The following is a 21,226-nucleotide window of genomic DNA, read 5'->3' as shown; positions in this document are numbered from 1 at the left end:
TAACTAACATAACTAAGACCACACACACACACACACACACACATGAACACACGAACACACACACAAACACACATATGCACACACACAGCAAGTGGAAGAATAAGGGGGAGGTGGGGCGGTCAATGCCTGAGTCACAGTTGGTCTTGGGTAAGTTGAGTATGTCACCAACTTGTGAGTATTCTCTAGGAGTGTGGGAGAGGGGCTGGGAACAGAGCCCACTGTGAACTGGGGTTGACAACATTGTCTATTTGGTAGAAGACGGTGAGGCTGAGGAGACACCCTGAGGACATTTTGAAATACATCCACTTTAGTTTCTCTGCACTGATGGACTAAATGGTGGCTACATAATGACATGTCCATTTCTGTATCCATGGCAACCCCCAGACTTGCAAGTGTAACCATATCTGGAAAAAGTGTCTTCAAGATACAACTGAGAATGCTTGCTGTTGTCACATTTGTTTATCGTTATTGTTACTGTATATGTCACTATGTAGACCAGGCTGGCTTCAAACTCACAGAGATCTGTCTGCCTGTGCCCAGCAAGTGCTGGAATTAAAGGTGTGCACCACCAGAATCCAGAAGTGGCAACAAGAGAGGCTTCCCTAGAGCCTCCGAGGTAACCTGGTCCTATAAAACTTTGAAATAAAATAAAAAAGTCCTTTGCCGTAAGAAATTTGGTTTATGGGTGTGTGGTAATTTTTATGGTAGCCCTAGAAATGGGCTAGAACTATAGGTCAGCTCAAAACAGCTTTGATCTTTGCTTCCTCTTCCTCCTCTTTTATAAAATTGTTTTTCTGAGACAGGGTTTCTCTGTGTAAACTGTCCTGGAACTCTCTCTGTAGACCATGATGGCCCTGAAATCACAGAGATCCACCTGCCTCTACCTCTCCCAGCCTCTGCCTCTGCCTCTGCCTCTGCCTCTCTCTGCCTCTGCCTCTGCCTCTCTCTGCCTCTGCCTCTCCCTCTGCCTCTCTCTGCCTCTGCCTCTCTCTGTCTCTGCCTCTCTCTGCCTCTGCCTCTGCCTCTGCCTCTCTCTGCCTCTGCCTCTCCCTCTGCCTCTCTCTGCCTCTGCCTCTGCCTCTCTCTGCCTCTGCCTCTCTCTGCCTCTGCCTCTGTCTCTCTCTGCCTCTGCCTCTGCCTCTCTCTGCCTCTGCCTCTGCCTCTCTCTGCCTCTGCCTCTGCCTCTCTCTGCCTCTCCCTCTGCCTCTGCCTCTCTCTGCCTCTGCCTCTCTCTGCCTCTGCCTCTGTCTCTCTCTGCCTCTGCCTCTCTCTGCCTCTGCTTCTCTCTGCCTCTGCCTCTCTCTGCCTCTGCCTCTGCCTCTGCCTCTCTCTGCCTCTGTCTCTCTCTGCCTCTGCCTCTGCCTCTCTCTGCCTCTGCCTCTCTCTGCCTCTGCCTCTGCCTCTCCCTCTGCCTCTCTCTGCCTCTCCCTCTGCCTCTGCCTCTCTCTGCCTCTGCCTCTCTCTGCCTCTGCCTCTGTCTCTCTCTGCCTCTGCCTCTCTCTGCCTCTGCTTCTCTCTGCCTCTGCCTCTGCCTCTCTCTGCCTCTGCTTCTCTCTGCCTCTGCCTCTCTCTGCCTCTGCCTCTCTCTGCCTCTGCCTCTGCCTCTGCCTCTCTCTGCCTCTGTCTCTCTCTGCCTCTGCCTCTGCCTCTCTCTGCCTCTGCCTCTCTCTGCCTCTGCCTCTCTCTGCCTCTGCCTCTCTCTGCCTCTCTGCCTCTCTCTGCCTCTCTCTGCCTCTCTGCCTCTCTCTGCCTCTCTCTGCCTCTCTCTGCCTCTCTCTGCCTCTCTCTGCCTCTCTCTGCCTCTCTCTGCCTCTCTCTGCCTCCAGTGCTGGGGTTAAAGGAGTGTGCCACCACTGCCTGCCCTGATTTTTGCTTCTAGCCTATGACTAGGGAGAAGGGAACTTTTCTCCTCGTCTACCAATAAGTAACGCCATCTTCTGCTACCCAGGTTTTAAAAACACAGATCTCAGTAACCAAAGATTTGACTTTAAACAATGGTGGAGGTGCCCTGTGCCAGGCAGGGAGTGTCCCGGTTGGTTAGATTCAGGATACAAGAACTGAGAGTTCTAACTTGTTCTAGGGTTTGGCAGACTCCAGAGTTACAAAGGTGTGATCCAGGACCAGAGTCCACATCTCCACCCAAACCAGGGAAACGGCCACATGGACAGACAGAGGACGGAGGGACACAGAACTATAGGGAAGAATATTTGGGAAGTGAGTAAACTATAACCAAATGTTACACCTATGTGCTCTGAAGCATAGAGACAAAGCTCTGCAAAGGGGGTTAGGGGGAGAGCCGCATCCAGAGGCGCAGGGTCATGGTGCTGCCAGCAACCATACAGAAATCCTACACGACCGAAATGTTCAGAACATTGAGAAAGAAGGAAAATGAAAGAAGTGAGATCATCACTGGAGAGAGGTCCCCATGCGCCAGTTAACAGCATGGTCCTCTCCGCTCCTGTGGCTCTCCATCCCAGACTGGACTAGCTATTACCACAGGCTGCCTTTGACATGTCCATCCAACTCAGATCTTGCAGGGTTTCTTCCATGTGCCAGAGTCTAAGCAAGGCTCTGAAAACGGCCGACTGTTCAGAGCAAGTGATTCATCAAAATGTTGGCTATGGCACTGACCATACATACAAAGAGAAATCTTGATGTACAAGATGACTGGCAGACAATTGGAAGTACCATGAAGTACCATGTTAGGCATGATCGTACATACCCGAAATCTCAGTACACAGAAGACTGAGGCCAGAAGATGATTTAAAATACAAAGGGAGTTCCAAGCCAGCCTGGACTACAGAGTGAGATTATGTCCCAAACAACAACATATGGGGGCTTTGAGGGGTTGTTTGTGTCGTTGTGGTTTGGCACAAGTCATTGACAATGAACCCCTAAGATAACAGTACCTGGCAAGGTGTTCTGCAGGGAGAAAATATCTGATAATAGCTGTTGAATAAAAGATTGAGTTCATGAGCTCTGTTCTCATGGAGCACAAGGTCAGTAAGAACAGATAAGATGTCATAAATCACCTTAATATGAATTAAATCGGGAGCAAAATTATAACCGAGGTTTAACATGGAATGGTGGTGATTCAGACGCATCACTAAATCCTTCCAGGCAGAAGGGGGCAGAGAGTTGGTTAAGAACAGCTTCCTTGGGTTAGCAAGATGGCTGGTTCAGCAGATAAAGCCACTTTTCCTGCAAGCCGGACAAGATGGCAGGAAGCCTACAAAGGAAGGACGAGATGCACTAAAGGTGTGGGATCGCGTGCGAGCAGAAATATACAGAACTCCAGAGAAGACTGAAGTGTTCCGAATACTCAGAAAGAAGGAAAATGAGTAAGAGCTGAGACTGGTGTTGGAGAAAGGTATCCATGCGGTTCCCAAGCTCTGTGCTCTACCCGTGGTCCCCATGGTCCTCTCTGCCCCTGTGGTCCATGACAACCTGAGTTTGATCCCTGGACTCTGCATAAAGGTAGAAGAGAATTGATTCCATAAAGTTGTCCTCTGGCCTACACACACACACACACACACACACACACACACACACACACTTAAAAATTAAACTCCAAAGAAAAGAAAAAAGCTTCCTGTAAAAATTGCCTGGGAACTGAGTCAAAGAACAGAAGGGATTTAGGAAAGTAAGATGATGGAAACATTAAAAACCAAAGTGAAGGGGCTGGAGCGATGGCTCAGTGGTTAAGAGCACCAACTGCTCTTCCAGAGGACCTGAGTTCAAATCCCAGCAACCACATGATGGTTCACAACCATCTGTAATGGGATCTGATGCCCTCTTCTGGTGGGTCTGAAGACAGCTACAGTGTACTCATATAAAATAAATATTAAAAACAAAACAAAATGAAGGGCTGGGGAGATGACTCAGAGGTTGAGAACGCTGGTTTTTCTTCCAGAGGACCTGGGTTCAATTCCCAGAACACCCTCATACAAATATAACACCAGTGCACGTAAAAATAAATTTAAATCTGGTTGGGCCCCTCAAATAAGGTTCCTCAGATAGTCTTCATTGTCGTGTCTGTATCCCTAGTCCAGCCCAGTGCCTAACATACCGCAGGTATTAAACAAATACAGTGTGCAAGCACGAAAGGCATCCTAGTCACCAAGGCTGAGATTAACAAAGGCAGTTCAAAGTTTGGAGAGAAAAATGAATAGTTTAGGTCTGGGAGTGTAGCTCAGTGAAGGAAAGCTTGCAGGGTAGCCAGGTCACCCTGGATTCAGTCTCTAGCACTGAAAAACAAACAAACAAACAAAGGAAAAGAGTGCACACACACACACACACACACACACACACACACGAATAATCTGACCAGAAAGAACATTAGGGGGAAAGCAAGAGACAAGACTGATTTCTTGGTGAGGTTTTGGAGACCTAGAAGTCGGAAAAGAATGTGGTCATACTTTGGCAGTCCGTGAGTGGGGGAAGCCCTAGAGGTCTCTCTCACATGCATACTCAAACATTCATGCTCAAATTCGCCTTCTACTTCGCTGTGGGCCCTCCACCTACTCAACCCTAGGCTCCTCCGGTGTGTCTATCTGCCCCTTTACCCAAGACCTGACTAGGCCAGGATATATGTATGGATTTCTTGTCTCCTCAGCCCAACTACTCGGGGGCCCAGCTTCCTTCTTTCCCCTTCCCTGCCAGGACCGGGAAGCAGGCCAGGCCTAGAAGAGACTGGCCAGGAGCTGGGTGGTGCCAGGGAGAACCTATACAGTGCCAGGTGGTGCCTTGGGTTCCAAGCTGAGCTGGTGATCCTGATAACCTTCTGCTTATGAACACACCTGCCCCTCACCCCAACCCTACCTATTACCGGACCAGTGTCCAGGCTTTGATATCGGGGAGGGGGCATAGGGCCAGACAGAACCTGTGGGACTTTGGCTCCATCGCTACAAAAGGGCACTGTGAGTCAGCCTGCTCCCCTCAAGGCTTGCTCCTCCCCTCCCCAGCTCCTATTTCCGATGCACGTACAGCCCGTCCACACCGCGTCCTGGGACACCCCAGTCAGCTGCATGGCTTCCCTGGGCCCCAGCCCCTGGACCCCAGCCCCTACTGTGCAGCTGCTGCTGTTACTGCTGCTCCTTGAGTCTGTTCATCCCCAGGGCCTGGCCGGGATGCAGCGGGAGCCCTCCTTGGGAGAAAGTTCATCTGGGGAGGACGATCTAGGCGTGGAGGATGCACCTGGAAAGGTGGATCCACCCGGTGGGGAGGATCCTCCCGAAGTTAATTCTAAATCCAGACAGGAGGATTCCCTGGAGTTAGAGGATCTACCGACCCTGAAGACTCCCGAGGACAGTCAAGGTTCCCACAACGATGAGAAAGGTAAGTGATCATTAACTTCCGAATCTAGGCTCAGGTAAGTTCATGCCTCCATTCCCCACACCGCAACCCTAGCAGAGAGCATTCAGCAATTTTACTCTAATAGGCAGCTTCCCCCCTCCCCCAAAGGGGGAGGAAAAAAAAAAGCCAAAAGCAGAGAATAGTCGGATGAAATGAGAAAGAAAAAAAAAAGGGAAACTGGAGAGGAAACAGCACTGAGGAAGGGACAGAGGGTTGGAAATGTGTGTGTGTGTGTGTGTGTGTGTGTGTGTGAGAGAGAGAGAGAGAGAGAGATCACAGCTTCAACTCACCTATGACTGGCAGTGTGGGAAGAAGGAATTGGCAGGTACAGGAGCTTTGGGGGCTAAGGAGGAGATGGTCTTACTGCGTAGATCGGTAGATCGGATCGGGACTGGCCCTGAACTATTTTCTGACATTTACCTGCTTCTGCCTCCGAGTTCTGGCATTTCAGGTCTGTGTGCCACCCTGCTCGGCTCTAAGCCAGGAACTTTTAGCAAGAGGGATGAGTGGGAAGGTGGGTGTGTAAAGGAACGAGAACAATGATCTGGGTCTCAAACCGAAGCCGCGCTCCAGACCCTAGTTTGCAAACTCTCTCCGTGGCCGAGTCACGGTTGGTAGTAGCCTTGCCACATTCCTGCTATTACCTGTAACACTCTTCTAAGTCTTTGAGGACCCCTGCCAGAGCTTGAGGGGATCCCTTTCACTGTGGGCACTGGGAGTGGGTTGGGCTGTAAGAGTGGGCTTACTAATTCTTCTCATTTATGCAGGGGGTGGCCACAGTCTTTGGAGCTATGGAGGTAAGACACAGCGGGCTACGCAGACCCAATCTGGAGTCCAGCCCTGGTGATCCGCCGCACCGACATTCCCAGTATTAGCTCTAGACGGGACCCGGGTCCTCTACCCCCACCCCAACCCCGCCTCCAAGCGTCTGGACTCCACCCCTCACTTGTCCTAAGGATTCCTGTCCTATTCGAGCCACCTTTTCCTCTCATCCCAGGAACCCTACTCTGGCCCCAGGTGGCCCCAGCCTGTGCTGGCCGCTTTCAGTCCCCCGTAGACATCCGCCTGGAGCTCACTGCATTCTGCCGAACTCTGCAACCCCTGGAACTACTGGGTTATGAGCTCCAGCCTCTCCCGGAACTGAGCCTCTGCAACAATGGCCACACGGGTGAGGTCTCTGGGGCGGGGCCTGTGGAGGGGAGTGACAAGCTGTGCTTCAGAGTTTTGCTGGTGCTCACAGGTGGGTAGACTTCTCACTTGCCGCTCCCCACACAGTACAGCTGACTCTGCCGCCAGGGTTGAAGATGGCTCTGGGACCCGGGCAGGAATACCGGGCCCTGCAGTTGCACCTACACTGGGGCACTTCCGATCACCCAGGCTCAGAACACACAGTCAACGGCCACCGTTTCCCTGCCGAGGTGGGCACTAGGCTATCCCAAGAGGAACAAAGGGGTGTGATCAGAGGTCTGGCCGCTGTCTGAGCCTTACATCCTCTCTAGATCCATGTGGTTCACCTCAGTACCGCTTTCTCAGAACTTCACGAAGCCTTGGGTCGCCCAGGAGGCCTGGCGGTTTTGGCTGCCTTTCTGCAGGTACCCCACTTGACACTCACAGCCTGTGGGTTTATGCATCTCACTAATGGAGACTCCATCCCAGCACAAGCTCAGACTGGGCACTTAGCTGTCAGCCCCATTCATTCAAGGCACCACCAGGCACCAGCTCTCCTTTAGGAGGAAGGCTGGCTTGACAGTTATAAGTGAAGAACACTAAAAACAGTGGCCACAGAGGAGGTGAAACGTAAATCCTTCACTGGTGGAAAACGAGGAGCAGTACTGCACAGAGAGAGGTCAGCGTGAGCACAGCTCGAGTGAAGACCAGTCAGGGAGTGACACACGCAACAAGCGAAGCCAGGAAGAGTCACTTCTCTGCTCCTTCTGTGGCCCCTCATTTCCCTTCATGAAGGGCAGTATTCCATGACCCTTTTGTACCTGTAATAACCAAGAACGCACATGCCACGGTAGGAGGAGGCCAGGAAGTGAGGGCGCCCATAAGGCTCAGCAGTGTGACGTTCACAGCACAAAGGTCAGAGAAGTGCCTCGGGAACGGTGCACAGGCCTGAATTATTAAAGTGGACACAGAGGTAGCACAAGTGTAAAACACATGATGGTTTTCTTCACGTGCGTGCATGCGTGCGTGCGTGTAAACTGAAAACTAACAGGGCCTAGATCGAGAGGGGCCAGGCAGCTTAGTAAAGTTTCTTTTCCTCCTTCAGTTGGCCATTCGTTGCTAATTCCTTTCCAAAGCAAGAGTAACAGAATCTGAATAAGATTGTATATTTCCCAGCATTCTTAGAGGCGAGGAATGGGGAAAGACTATGAGAACCCCATCTGATGTTCAGGCCTCCAGCTGTAGTCCTAGAAATGGGTATCAATCTGCCTTGTGCCGTATCCCCACAGGAGAGCCCAGAAGAAAACAGTGCCTATGAACAGTTGCTGTCCCACTTGGAAGAAATCGCAGAGGAAGGTTAGTTGGTGGCTTGCACAATGAACAATATGGAAGGAGCTGAGGGAGGACTAGCTCTGAGACTGGTGACAGGTAAACTCACACATGGAGAGAGGGAAACCACTGCCCACGGGCTTGGCAATTAGAGATCCAAGCCAAATGGAAAATAAAATTAGACAAAACAAGCTAAGCTGAGCCTGGCCAAGATGGCCAGCCTGGTCTACACAGTGAGTTCCAGGCCAGTCAGGGCTGCATGGTAAGACCTGGTCTCAAAAACAAACAAAACAAAAGGCAAAACAGAGAAAAACGAGCCAAAGAAAATGTTTAAAACTTATAGGACTGAGTGTGAAAAGCTAAACTCTTTTTTTGGAGGACTGTCTGCCGTTTATAAACATGAAATATTTTATATTTATGAGTGTTTTGGAGCAGGGCACGCTAGTGCATGCTGATAATACCAGCTTTTGGGAGGTTGGCTACTCACCAAGCCAGCCTAGGCTACCAGAGATCATGTCTTCATAAAGACTAGGGTGAGGGCTGGAGAGATGGCTCAGTGGTTAGAGCACTGACTGATCTTCCAGAGGTCCTGAGTTCAATTCCCAGCACCCACATGGTGGCTCACATCTGTAATGGGATCTGATGTCTTCTTCTGGTGTGTCTAAAATGACAGCTACAGTGGACTCATAGAAATAAAATAAATTTTATTTAAAAAAAAAAGACTAGGGCTATATCTTCGAGTACAGCAAGAACATGGCATGCATGAAGCCTTAGGTTCAGAGCTGCACAAACACTTTAGTTGAAAAGCTCATTCCTCTTGAGCTCAGTGGTTAAGAGCGCTGACTGCTCTTCCAATCCTGAGTTTAATTCCCAGCAACCACATGAATACTCACAGCCATCTATCATGGGATCTGAGGCCCTCTTGTGGTGTATATGAAGACCACAGTGTGCTCACATACATAAAAAAAAAAAAAAAAAAAAAAAAAAAGCTTGTTCCTTTCCCAGTGACTGGGTCATTTTAAACCTCACTTTACCAGACTTATAAACTGGAACTCAAAGAGTGTTTGCGTCTGTTATCGCTGCAAATATTACATGTATTTACAAAGTGTTCTATTTGTGTGTGTGCTCAGAGGAGTGTGCTCACTAGATAGAATAAAGGCCCCACCACTGAGCTAAATTCCAATTCCGCTTTACTCCAGTCTGGGCTTGAGTCAGCAGGCCTGCATGGTGTGTGTATTCAGATGACTAAAGGTGCCAAAGGAGGGCTTGGGAGCTTTTTTCTTGAGGCTAGAGAGATGGCTCAGTAGTGCAAGGCCTCCTCTAGTTGCCCAAAGCCCTTTACTTCCTTTGTGCGTTAATCACACATCGTGAGAAACAGCAGAACTATGCTTGTCCAGAAGCTTCCAAGTTGGGGGTGATCTAGGTGAGACCTCGACACAGACCCTGTCCGTAGGCTCCAAGACTGAGATCCCAGGTTTGGATGTATCTGCACTGTTGCCCTCGGACCTCAGCCGCTACTACCGATATGAAGGGTCTCTGACCACACCTCCCTGCAGCCAGGGTGTAATCTGGACTGTGTTCAATGAGACAGTGAAGCTGAGCGCTAAACAGGTAGGAATGGGGGGGGGTCCTATTGACTCAAGGTGTTGGAAAATAGGAATGTGGGAAGGAATGAGGGAAGGGAACGTGCCGTAAAGAAGATGAAGGGTTGGGGGCCCCTCGTTTCTTTCTGTCTATCTATTGACCACCCCCCACACCCCCAGCTTCATACTCTCTCCGTTTCCCTGTGGGGACCTCGTGATTCTCGGCTACAGCTGAACTTCCGAGCCACGCAACCCTTGAATGGGCGAATAATTGAGGCTTCCTTCCCTGCTGCAGCGGACAGCAGCCCTGAACCAGGTGCCCAGTTATCTGATAGCCCATGTCGCCACATCCCCAGCCAGGGGTCCCGCCCTTCCTGTGTACCAGTGGGCCCTGGTTCTAATGCTGTCTTTTATCTCTTCAGTGCACATAAGTTCCTGCCTCGCCACTGGTGAGTTTGGTCCCTCTTGTTCCTGACATCGGTGGGGGGAGGGGGCCCAGGAGCACACCCTTTTCGTATTTTAGTCCAAGGGCTAGCCTTTACTTTTGTAGAATAAGTTTCATCCCCAAATAAATGTGATAGGTCAGGTAAGAGACTGGTATTTCTGTCTTAGTTGTCAGAATGAGACTCCAGAAATCTCCTGTGAAGCCCCTCCCAAAACACACCTTTCACCTAGCTGCTGGGAGGAAGAACAGTGCTTGCTTTATCTTTCTCACTATGAGTCTCCATCCTCCAGATGGCCTGTTCTGGAGACCAAAGCCCTGAGGGCTGCCTGAACACTCACTGGGGAAAGGGTCAGACAGGAGTATGGGACGCCATTTTGGAGGGAAACCGCTGGCATTGAGGCAGCCCCATTTCCCTTCCAGGTGACATCCTAGCCTTGGTGTTTGGCCTTCTCTTTGCTGCCACCAGCATTGCCTTCCTCCTACAGCTGAGGAAGCAGCACAGGTATCAATGGCCCTCCCTAGGCACAGTCTTTTTTGTGTAACCCAGAGTTCCAGGACTGCAAATGAGCTCTCAGCTGGAGTTGGCTTTCTGATTCTCGTCCCTTATGTTATAGGCACAGAAGTGGGACAAAAGACAGCGTTAGCTACAGCCCGGCAGAAATGACGGAAACTGGAGCCTGATAAAAAGACACAGCTAAAGGGGCCTGGGAACCTTGTCCCACACAAGCTACAGGTTCCTTTTAACCACCAAGAAAGCATCCCCAATCTTTTTAACTTTCTTCTTTTCCTTAAACTATTGTGATAAGGACTTATAGCAAAAAGGCAAGATTGGACTCATTTCTTGCTGGGTTTTGTTGGTTTTAAAGACAGGGTTTCTCCGCTTAGCTATTCTGGAACTCACTCCTTAGCCTAGGCTGGCCTAGAACTCAGAGATCCGATTTCCTCTGCCTTCTTAGTGCTGGGACCGAGTGTGTGTACCACTACCACCTGAAATTCTTGCTCTTACTGTACAGTCAAATGCTCTACCACTGAGCTATACACCCCTACATCTTGCTGTGTAACCAGGCCGGCCTTGAACTGTGTGTATGGTGATCAAGTTTGACCCCGGGGTCTTGTTCCTACTACACAAGTGTTCTATCAGTGACCTAAGCCTCCGGTTCCTTTCCTGAACCCTCTATTCTCCAGTCTCAGCCTCTTGAATGCTGGGATTACAGGCATGCGCCGTCACGCCTGGCTCATCCCAATTATTTAAAATAAATAAATAAATCTTCCTAATAAAGCTCGAATAGTTGCTTTATTGATTTCTTATGGCTGCTGGGAAAACAGAACAACTTCTGTAAGCTCAGGGGTGTCCAGCTCCTCTAACTTTTACAGTCCCAGATGTGGGAGTCCAGATGAACTTTATGGCTAGTCCAGGTGTGCGTGGGCTGTGTTCTCCCTGACTTTCTCAAGTGGAACACTTCCATGTTAGATGATACCTGCATTCCTCGCTCTTGGCCTCTTCCCAGCATTCCTTGCCCCGGCCCCTTTATTACTCCAATTCCTTGCTTCCTTTGTCACATCTTCCCCTACTGCTTCTGACCTTATCCCCACCCCCACAATCTTTTCTTTCCTCTTTTGCCTTCTAGACAGCCTCACTCTGTAGCCCAGACTGGATCAAGACTCAGTCCTTCCTTGCCTTAGTCTCCAAAGTGCTGGGATTACAGGTCTGCACTGTCACGCTCACTTTTCTAACCTTTGAGGACCTTGTGATTATTCTGAGCCTGACTATTAACGTAAGATAATCTCCTTCATTTCAAATTCTGTGCTCATCCAAATAGTCCCTCTTTCTGGCTAACGTGGCATTTCCCAGGATTAGAATATGACCCTTTTCGGGACAAGAACACCTGGCAGTGTGTGTTAAGAGGTTGGCTTGACCACAACTCACTTCAGTTCACACTGAGCGACCTTCACACAGCTCAATTGCTGAGCCCGGTATTATACCTCATAGCTCCCTTTGAAAATGGGACTGCACTACAGGAATGGGAGCCAAGCTTTGCTCAGTCAGGGTCCTTCCAGCTCCACCGCCAACAACATCAACAACAACAACAAAAAGGCTTAAAGGGCCCTGGCATGCCAGTAACATCAGTTTATTGGCCTGAGGAGGCAACTATGTAGTCTGGTAGGCAGCAGGGCCAGCCCTTACAGGTTGTTGAGTTCCAGAAGGGTCTGGTCCAAGGTCTGGTGAATCTCCACGTTCTCTTCCTTGGCACTAGCCAAAGTCTCTGTGAGGGGAAGCAGCAGGTGAGGTTGGGGAGGGTAAACAGGAGGGAAACGCGGACAAGGAAACGTGACGGAGACAAAGGACATGTTAGGAGACCTGGGGCCTATGGTAGGGGCAAATGGGTGGACTGTTCAGACACAAATCTTGCTCCAGGTCTTGGCAGGGGTAGTGACAATGGGAAGGGGAGACCTGTATTGTCAATGGGGAGCCTTCCTTTAGAAGGTTAGAAAAGTTGGAAACAAAAGGAAAGACAACAGTTCATCCAGGAAAGGGAAGGTCAGACAGACGGAATTGGGACAGAAAACAGACCTGCAGCTGCTGTGAAAGCCCCTCTTGTAGAGATCCAATACTTTAACGATCTTCGCTCCAGACCTTTCCTAACCTTCTGGCCCCTCCCTTGATCCCAGCACCCCATTTCCCTTTCAGCCTGGAAACCCAGTTAAGTGCGCCACAGTTGGTGATAGACTACCGAGGGGGAAGGGTGTAGGTGACCGTGCACTGATTATCAGAAAGTGACAGGCTGGGAGTGCCATGCAGAAGGGTCTGTGTGAGCCACAGTGTGCCGAGGGAGGAGGGCTGAGCATCACAGATGGAGACAGACGGCAGTGTAAGCCAGAGTCTCAGCAGTGAACCGTGCTTTGAGAGGGAGGTGAGCTCTCTGGAGGAAAACAGCATGGAGACCAAGTTCAGAGTTTATTAAGTAGAGGAGGGTAGAGGTCAGTGGATGGTGGTGCATAGATGGCCGGAGAAGGCCAGTGCCAGAGTGGGTGGCAGGGGTGGCAGACGTGTTCCTCAGGCTGGCTGTGCAGCGTGGCCCATTTGTGCTTCTCCTGGCCGCCCCCTCCCCTCAGAGAAAATGGAAAGAAATGGAAAGACCCCCCCACACACACAAAGGTCACAGTGGGAACTCAGAGGGAAGTGATGTCGTTGAGTGCGTTGTCCAGCTCCTCACTGATGGCTTTGTACTTCATCTTCTGTGCATAGACTTCATCTGGGGAGTCCGAAGAGGGGGAGGAGGAGAGGGAGCAGGGGGAGAGGAAGTGGAGAAGGGAGGAGGAAAGGAGGGAGAGGATGATGAAATAGAAAACGGAATCAGAGGAGTGGACAAAGGAGAGAGGCCAGAGGGAGGCTAGATCACAGTCAGGGCACCCCGGCTTCTCAGTCCCCTCCCCCTGCAGTTTTCCAGAAGCCTGTGGGCAGTGCTCTGTGCAGGCAGATGAGCAGACATGAGAGGGAAAGGAAGGGTGCTGACCAGGAGTCTAAAGTCCTAACGCTGGAGATGAAATTCCTGCCTGCCTAAGAAGACTGGAAGCAGGAGGCATGCGGAGTAATGAAAGTAAACGTTTGTCAGAGTGAAAGGGAGAGGCCACCTTCATTGATAATAGAAATTATTATCCTACCACGGACCAGAAAACACCTGCACTTCTGTTTTTGCCGGGTTTAACTCAAAGCAGTATCTTCCGTGAACAGTATTGTGTAAATCCCCATATCTGATCAAATAGCAGCTGGGGGTATACCTCAGTGGCAGAGAACTTGCCTTAGGTCTTAGGTTCAATTCCCAGCACTGAATTTAAAAAAAAAAAAAAAAAAAAAAAAATCGAACAGCTCAGCCAGAAGTCTTGGGGCTGCAGACAGTTCAGTCATAGAGCACTTGCCAAAAGCACATGAGGCCTTGGTTCCATCCCCCTGCATCGGGGCAGTGCTCCGATAGTAATTACTACGTTAGTTAGTCATGCCAGGCTAGCTGTACCAGCATTAAGGAAGGAGCTTGTAGCCTAAACCTCCGTCCAGCATTGTGGAACCGGACTGCAGGGCATTGCTGTAACTCTGAGGCCAGCCTGGTCTACACTGTAAGACCATGTCCAGTGAAAGTCAGTAAGAACTTACTTTAGAGTATGTGGGTTCTTGTTTCGTTTCGTTTTGTTTTTTAAAGCCAGGGCCTCCTGTGTGATCTACCACTGCAGCCCTCAGAAATTCAACTTAATTTTGTGGATATGTATAGTGTGTGTATGCATGTGTGTGCTTTCAGGTATGTGTATGCTGTGGTTGTCTGTGGGAAGGTCAGAGGTCAGCTTTGTGTTTGGTCCTAATTTCCTTCCACCTGGTATGAAGCAGGGTCTTATCAGTACTTCAAATGTCAGGGCCAGTTGAGCTTCTAACCACTCTCCTGTCTCACCACCCAGTTCCTGTTCTGTGATATTAGGAGTTATTGCTAGGGTGATAGGAGTTGTTGCTATGGTGATAGGAGTTGTTGCTGGGATTACAGACACAGACTACTGTATCCAGCTTCTGGGTATCAGAATTCATGTCATGTTTGTGGGACAAGGGCTTTTACCCACTAGCTACTTCCAAGCCCAGGAATATGTTGCCTTTTCCCCCTGGTTTAAAAAAAAAAAAAGTCAGGTTGGGCTGGGGAGATGGCTCAGCGGTTAAGAGCACTGTCTGCTCTTCCAGAGGTCCTGAGTTCAATTCCCAGCAACCACATGGTGGCTCACAACCATCTGTAATGGGATCCGATGCCCTCTTCTGGTGTCTGAAGACAGTTACAGTGTGCTCATATACATAAAATACATCTTAAAAGGTCAGGTGACGGTGACCCATACCTTTAGCCCCAGCTCTCAGGAGGCAGGTAGATTCTCTGAGTTTGAGGACAGCCTGGTCTATATATTAAGCTCCAGGACAACCAGGGAAACACAGAGAACCCCTGTCTTGAAATTTTTTTCTTTTATGTCACATGTATAGGTGTCTTGTCTGCATGTCTGTTCACTGGATGCATGTCTGGTTCCCACAGAAGCCAGAAGAGGGTGTGAGATCCCTTAAAGCTTGAGTCACAGAATGTCAACCACTGTGTAGAACTAAGACTTAAGCCTGGGACCTCTGGAAGAACAGCAATGCTCTTAACCACTGAGCCACCTCTCCAGCCCCCAGCAATCTGTTTTTAATACTTCAGATAATCCTCCCTATTCTAAAGCCTGACGCACTGGGCAGCCTGACACAATTTCTTGGGTTGTGGGCATGGCCCACCAGAGTCGGCAGAGCCCTGGGTAGCTTGACTCACTTCACACCAATGAGGTAAGGGACAGGCTGACTTGACAGGTGTGGAGGAGCTATTACCTTCCAGGTCGTCGATGGTCTTCTCCAACTTCGCCACAGATCTTTCGGCAAACTCTGCTCGGGTCTCAGCCTGAAATCAAGAAGGGGTAGAAGACGTGTCCAAGAAAGAGGTCTCCCAGAGAGTCTCCCCTAAGTCATCCTTCTGTCTCATCCCTAGCCCTCAGTTTCCCGCCACAGGTGCTCTCACCTCCTTCAGCTTCTCCTCCAGAAGTTTGATCTCTTCTTCGTATTTGTCCTCTTTGGTGGAATACTTTAAGAGACATACACGAACGGTCAGCGAACCGCTTCAGTGATCCTGAAGCCTCAACACTGAACCCCTCAGGCTCCTGTCGACCTTCATTAAGCACCTAGCCCTCCCGACCTAAGCCCTCCCGTCCCCCCTATACCTTGTCTGCTTGGGCTTCCAGGGATTTCAAGTTGTTGGTAACAATTTTCAGCTCCTCCTCTAGGTCCCCACATTTACTGCAGGGGCGTGTGTGGCAGGATGGAGCGTGAGGGCACAGTGAGGTGAGACAGTGGGGGTGGCGGGGAGGGGGGTGGGGTAAAGGGTGGCACAGTGGGGGGAGGGGCGGAGGAGAAAAGAGAAGAGCAAAGTCAGGAGAGTGACAGTAGGCCGAGTTTGGAAGCCCCGCCCCCGCCCCGCCTACTGCAGGAGAGTGACAGTAGCCTGAGATGCTGAGCTGGGGAGGGACGTGAGAGGTGAGAGAAGGTGCCATTGCCTAGAAAGGCCCAGAGAGGCTACTACCTCCTCCTCTGAGGCTATCAGCGACTTGAGGGCCTGGTCCATGGTTCGAAGTTCCTCCTCCAGCTGCCTGGCTCGGCTGGGGGCAGCGGGCATATATCAGAAGACAAAGCCTGTTCCTGTGGCCTCTGGCCTGGGGAACTGCCTGACCACTGACCCAGTGTCCCACAGCTGAGCCCTCAGGCCCACCGCTCCAGCCACACCCAGGGTATCCTCACCTCTCAGCCACTTCGGCTCTCTCTTCAGAGCGCTCCAGCTCTCCTTCCAGGATCACCAGCTTCCTGGCCACCTGAGGGGAAGCGGGAGGGGTCAGTGGTGACCACCCGGGACTTTGGGGGTTGCTGGTGAAAGTGAGTGGGGCAAAGCCATCACCTCCTCATATTTGCGGTCTGAGTCCTCAGCGATGTGCTTGGCTTCCTTCAGCTGCATCTCCTGCAGCTCCATCTTTTCCTCATCCTTCATGGCCCGGTTTTCAATGACCTTCATTCCTCTGAGAAGCAGGGACAGAAGAGCGTGTGGGGCCAGTGCCAGCCGGGTCCCTCCCTCTGCAGTCCCTACCCTGCCTTACTTCAGGGCCCCCTTCCCCACCTCTCGCTCTCATCCGCGGCTTTCTCAGCCTCCTCTAGCTTTTGCAAGGCTGTGGCCAGGCGCTCCTGTGCCCGATCCAACTCCTCCTCTACGAGCTGAATGCGGCGGTTCAGAGAAGCCACATCTGCTTCGGCCTGCGGGTCAGAGGGCAGAGGTCAAAGGACTTTTTATATACGTTAAACTCCAAGAACAGTACATTTCTTCTCTAGAATCTTAGCTTTTTGCTTTCTAGGTCTTCAACTTCTTTTCCCCATGTAAGCAATCCTCTACCTAGGTAAAAACCTGCATTCTCCACAGGCTCCATTCTCCTGAGGTGATGCCTCTTGCGGCACGATACGGGGTTAGATTAGGTGGTTGGTCCAGGTAGCTGCCCTGAGTGCACTTCAAACAGTAACATCTAAGTCTGAGGCAGATCTGATTCCTACAAAGCAGAACCTGGCTCAGATAAAGGGTGGGATAGGCAAGAATCAAGACTCTGCCGCTGCTAAAAAAGCAGCCAATCACAAAATCAAGTTCCATGACATCACCAGTTGCCAGGCAGACTTTCCAGCCAGGAACTTGAGAGGCAAGCCAGGCCTGTAAGGAACCGTGGTTGTAGCAAGGGGCTCCCTGCCAAGGTGACAGTGCGGTGGGGGAAGGGAGAGCAAGTGATGATACTCAGACTCTGAATATGGAAAGAACTTTTGGAGAAAGTCCATAGAGACCCAGGCTACCCTGAGAACGAGGCAAGGGGAGGAGCAGGATTGCCCATAAAGGAAGATGACAACAGTTTTTAAGTGCATTGGCTCAGAGTCAGACTGTCTGTCGTCTTGGAGCCATGGCTCAGCTACTCCTCTTGTTATATGACCTTGGGCAACACATTTGGCCTCCCGAAGCCTCAGTTTCCTCCTTCATAGATCAGGGTTAACAACCGCAGCTTCTCGGGATGTGTTCTGAGATAATGCACTATTAATCCACAGGACCACAAGGGAGACTAAGAACTAATCGGGGTTTCAACTCCAATCTTGGGGGTGCCTGCCTGTGTGTATACTGAGTGCTTGCCTAGTGGCCATATGGTTGTGAGACACTGGGGACTGAACCCAGGTCCTCTTCAAGAGCAGCAAGTGCTCTTAACCACTGAACCATCGGTCTAGCTCCCTGTCCACTTTTTTTTTTTTTTTAAAAAAAAGCTCCAGTTGGTTCTAATGATAAGCCACACAAGGAAATAATGACGCATACTGCAGATAGAACACTGAGAACACATTGCCTGCTCAGAGTCCTTCTTGTCTAAACGTCGGATAGCCCTGTCTTGTTCGCCAAGACAAAAAGGGATAGACCCCTGAAGAGGTTTAAGGGCTGGACTACCGCAGAGGAGGAGGAGCTGGGTGGTAGGTAGCATGAGGGGTTGGGGGAGGAGGGATGGCGGAGATGGCAGACCCTGGGCAACACTGAGAGCAGGAGAAACACATCACCATATATAGAAAGCGGTTTAGAGTTCGTCCTCCAGGTGCCTTCAGTACCTGGAGGTTGGCCACCTAGAACAAGAGGCCATCAGGGGCACAGGGCTCAGTGACTCCATGTGGAAACACTCTGAGGACAGCGTAGGGAAGAACAGCTTTGGGGGACATTCAGGGATCATTCCAATGAGATGGTGGTGCTGGGGGACCAAATGACTGCCCAGCTCTAAAAGTCTTGGTGCCATTATAAGACTCATGTCTGCCATGACTGTTCTTCTGAGCTGTGGATGCTGGCTGTTCTCTCAACACAGGGGAGATGCCACCGTTCACATTGCGAGGCAAACGAAACAGAGGAAGGAGTCGAATCGAGGCACCACCTAAGTTAACCGCCAGGTTCAGGGTAACACTATAGACTTGATCTGCATTTCCTATTTACGACCGATTCCCCAACTGTCCCTGCCCCCTCCTCCCAAGCTCCTTGGGTTTCCAGTCTTGCCTCCAGCTGCACTGAGCCTAGGTTATTTATAGAGTGTCAGATGCCCAGGGTCAACTTTGCTAGCAGCTGCAGGTCAATTCCCTCCCAAGTGCCAGAGCTCACAGAGGGACATAACTGGAGATCGGAGGTGAAGGAAGCCCAGCCCTGGTGGGGGGTGGTGGGGAGAGAAAGGGGGTGATCAGTACAAACACTACCTCAGGTGTTCAGACCATGGCTTACACCACTCACCCCCTAGGCCTCATCTTAAATGTAAAAGGAGAAACCGAGGCAAGAGCTGGGGAAAGCACTGCATCTAAAGTCACAGGGCCAGGCTGCCTGGGAATGCTGGGAGGTAGCAAAGTCTGGCTGGGGATGGGTAAGCAGAGCCTGCCAAGGTGGCCGCTTTGGCAACTGTGGCCCTGTCCCTCTGCCCTGTGACCTGGCCTGGGCTTGAGGTTGACAGCTTAATGAGGGTAAATGAGGAGCCATTAGAACCTGAGCTGAGGCTGCAGGGCAGCGGTCCCACTGGTGCCAGAGGTCAGGGGTGGGGGCTTCCTGAAGGCCCCTTAGCTGCAACTCAAATCAGAGCCCCATCTTTGGAGAGCCTCCCCTGTCCACTAGCTCATCCCACTCAACCCCAGCCCCCATACACAGCAAACTCGGCTGCAGTTCCTCCTCTTCATTCTCAGAGGGAGGATTAACTAAGGGGGAGGGTAAACTCTCACCTCCCACCCTTATGGTGACTCCACAATGACTCACCATTTGATCACCGCACATTCTAAGGGCTGGAACCAGAAGGAATTACAAGGCCGAGTCCTAGTGGGAAGTAGTAGGTGGTTTTGATTTACCTAGTGTCTTGGTTTACTTGTGTAAACCTGCCCTGGGTGGTGTTACAGAGAGGAAACCTGTCTGTTCTGGTACTAGAGAGAGACCTGGGTCCCTTTCTTCCCCCTCAACCATGTCTTGGGCTCCTCACCAGCGTCCAGGCACCTTTAAAGCCCCGCTAAGCCCACACTCACGTCGGTGGCCTTCTTCTCGGCCTGCTCCAGTTTCTCCTGGGCATCCTTCACAGACTCCGAATACTTTTCCACCTCATCCTCCGTCCCCTTCAGCTTCTTCTGGAGGGCCTGCTGCTCTTCCTCCAGCTGTGGAAGAGGGCGATTCCATCAGCCAGCTCTGGGTCAGGGCCCAGAGGCAAGGAAGGGAAACAGGTCTGGGAAGGGTGTGTGTGTGTGTGTGTGTGTGTGTGTGTGTTGGGAAGTCCTGGGAAGAAAGTGACAAATCTCAAAGTGCTAAGACCCATTGCAGCTTTGTAATGACAGAAATGGTAACTGGGCAGTCAGTCCCGAGGCCATGGTGGGTGGGGAGAAGGCTCTAGTTTGGGCTGGGCTCTGGAGGGTCCTGTGAAGCCCAGCCCTCACACGGATAAGAAGGCGTTGGAGAGCCGACTCAAGGCTTGGGGGGCGGGGAGCAAGGGAGGTTACACTGGGCCCCACCTGCTTGCACCGGTCTTCAGCTTGCTTCTTGTCGGCTTCGGCCTGTTCCGCACGGTCGATGGCATTCTCCTTGTCCAGTTTCAGCATCTGCATCTTCTTCTTGATGGCGTCCATGGCTGCAGTGGGGAGTGGGCCGGCGGGCGAGCGGTGGAGTGTAGGTAGACTGGGCTAGCCAAGAGCACCGGATGCACCGGGGACAGGTTAGGAGGACCAAGAGGGACTGTGATGTCCCAGCAGCGCGGGCGCCTAAAAGGCGGGGAGGAGCCGGGCGGAGCCGGGGGACCAGGACCCTCCCCCACCAAGGCCCAAACCTTGTAGGGGCAGAAGCACTGCCCGGTCTCGGGGCGCGGTCACCCTGTGCGCCCACCCCCTCGGGTCCGCCCCCTCGGGCCCCAGCCCCGCCCCCTCTCTTCCCTAGCCAGCCGTCGGAAGCAAAACTAGCTCATTGCGGGCTGTAAAAACCTTGGTCAGCAGAGGCCACAAGACCCTTGGGCCGGGGGCTCAGCGCTTCCTCTGAGTGACAAGCTGGCCCAGCGGCAGCTGTGGCTGGGGCCCCCGGGGCTATTTCAGGGCGTGAGCTCACGGCAGCTGCCTGGGCACAGAGACCGCGTGCCCTCCCTCTGCTAGCAGCAGCCGCTACCCTTAATTTAGAAGTTTCCTGTAAATCCCCCCAGATTAAATGTCTCTTGGGAGGCGGATCTCTTGCACGCTTCAAGTGCCTCAGTTTACCCCGGGTCCCAGACCCCAGGTTTGCGCTACCGACGTGGAGGTGGTGGCTAAGTCTTTCTAAGTCTTTTCGTGTGCTTGGGGAAACTGAGGCAGGAGGGCTGCTGCCCCTGAGGGCGAGCCTGGCATCTATTAGCCTAGTGTTCCTTCCCAGTCTCAGTGCCCAGAGCCAGGTCCTCAGAGCCTGCCCGCCCCGCCCCCCACGTGCCCCGCATATTTTCCACGAGGCTGAGGCCCGGCTGGCCAGGGCGCTCTCCCCACCCCCACTCCCACCCGGGACAAGGCGCTCCCGCCTCCTCGGGCTCTGACTGCTCCCCCTTTCGCCTCTCTCTCTTTCCCTAGCGCCCGCCCTCCTCCTCCTTTCTCCCAGCGGACCCGGTTGTCTTCCCCAACGGGCCAGTTTGACTCCAAATTTTCTTTTCTGCCCTTTTTTGGGATGTTTCCCTGTGGGTGGGGGCGGGGCCGGGCCACTGAGAGCCGAAGGCAACGCGGGGAAGAATTACGCAG

General features: G+C 51.7%; 2 protein-coding genes across 3 annotated transcripts; one reads left to right on the top strand and one right to left on the bottom strand.

The window, feature by feature from the left end:
* Window positions 1-5,012: 5,012 nt before the first annotated feature.
* CA9 (carbonic anhydrase 9) lies at window positions 5,013-10,560 on the top strand (the record flags this gene model as incomplete). Its single annotated transcript, XM_080940073.1, has 11 exons — window positions 5,013-5,337; window positions 6,123-6,152; window positions 6,353-6,523; window positions 6,631-6,773; window positions 6,855-6,947; window positions 7,812-7,878; window positions 9,305-9,462; window positions 9,615-9,750; window positions 9,857-9,883; window positions 10,300-10,381; window positions 10,494-10,560. Exons 1-11 carry the CDS (start codon window positions 5,028-5,030, stop codon window positions 10,558-10,560), a joined length of 1,284 nt encoding a protein of 427 aa, XP_080796199.1. The 5' UTR covers window positions 5,013-5,027.
* A 1,432-nt stretch (window positions 10,561-11,992) lies between these two features.
* Window positions 11,993-20,230, bottom strand: TPM2 (tropomyosin 2). 2 transcript variants are annotated; one of them, XM_080940221.1, is made up of 9 exons: window positions 19,994-20,230; window positions 19,517-19,642; window positions 16,587-16,720; window positions 16,371-16,488; window positions 16,217-16,287; window positions 15,643-15,718; window positions 15,444-15,506; window positions 15,257-15,326; window positions 11,993-12,143 (listed from the first exon to the last, which is right to left on the bottom strand). In XM_080940221.1, the coding sequence occupies exons 1-9, from the start codon at window positions 20,105-20,107 to the stop codon at window positions 12,061-12,063; spliced, it is 855 nt and encodes a 284-aa protein (XP_080796347.1). In that variant the 5' UTR covers window positions 20,108-20,230; the 3' UTR covers window positions 11,993-12,060. The 2 variants fall into 2 exon arrangements, with proteins under 2 accessions (XP_080796347.1, XP_080796346.1); XM_080940220.1 differs by lacking the exon at window positions 11,993-12,143 and adding an exon at window positions 12,817-13,133 and having other exon boundaries at window positions 19,994-20,228.
* Window positions 20,231-21,226: the final 996 nt, after the last annotated feature.

Source organism: Micromys minutus (assembly GCF_963924665.1).
Source record: "Micromys minutus genome assembly, chromosome: 28".
NCBI classification, from domain to species: Eukaryota; Metazoa; Chordata; class Mammalia; order Rodentia; family Muridae; genus Micromys; species Micromys minutus.
The sequence above is the reverse complement of the archived record's forward strand: the minus strand, read 5'-3'. Positions and strand labels throughout refer to the sequence as shown.

Excerpts from the sequence above, each read along its gene's own strand:
- TPM2 (XM_080940221.1), bottom strand. The coding sequence starts at position 20,107 with ATGGACGCCATCAAGAAGAAGATGCAGATGCTGAAACTGGACAAGGAG. Across the intron at positions 16,721-19,516 it reads CCGAGAAGAAGGCCACCGAC|GCCGAAGCAGATGTGGCTTC; the intron begins GTGAGTGTGGGC and ends TCTGACCCGCAG. Across the intron at positions 12,144-15,256 it reads GACCATCGACGACCTGGAAG|AGACTTTGGCTAGTGCCAAG; the intron begins GTAATAGCTCCT and ends TTCCCCTCACAG.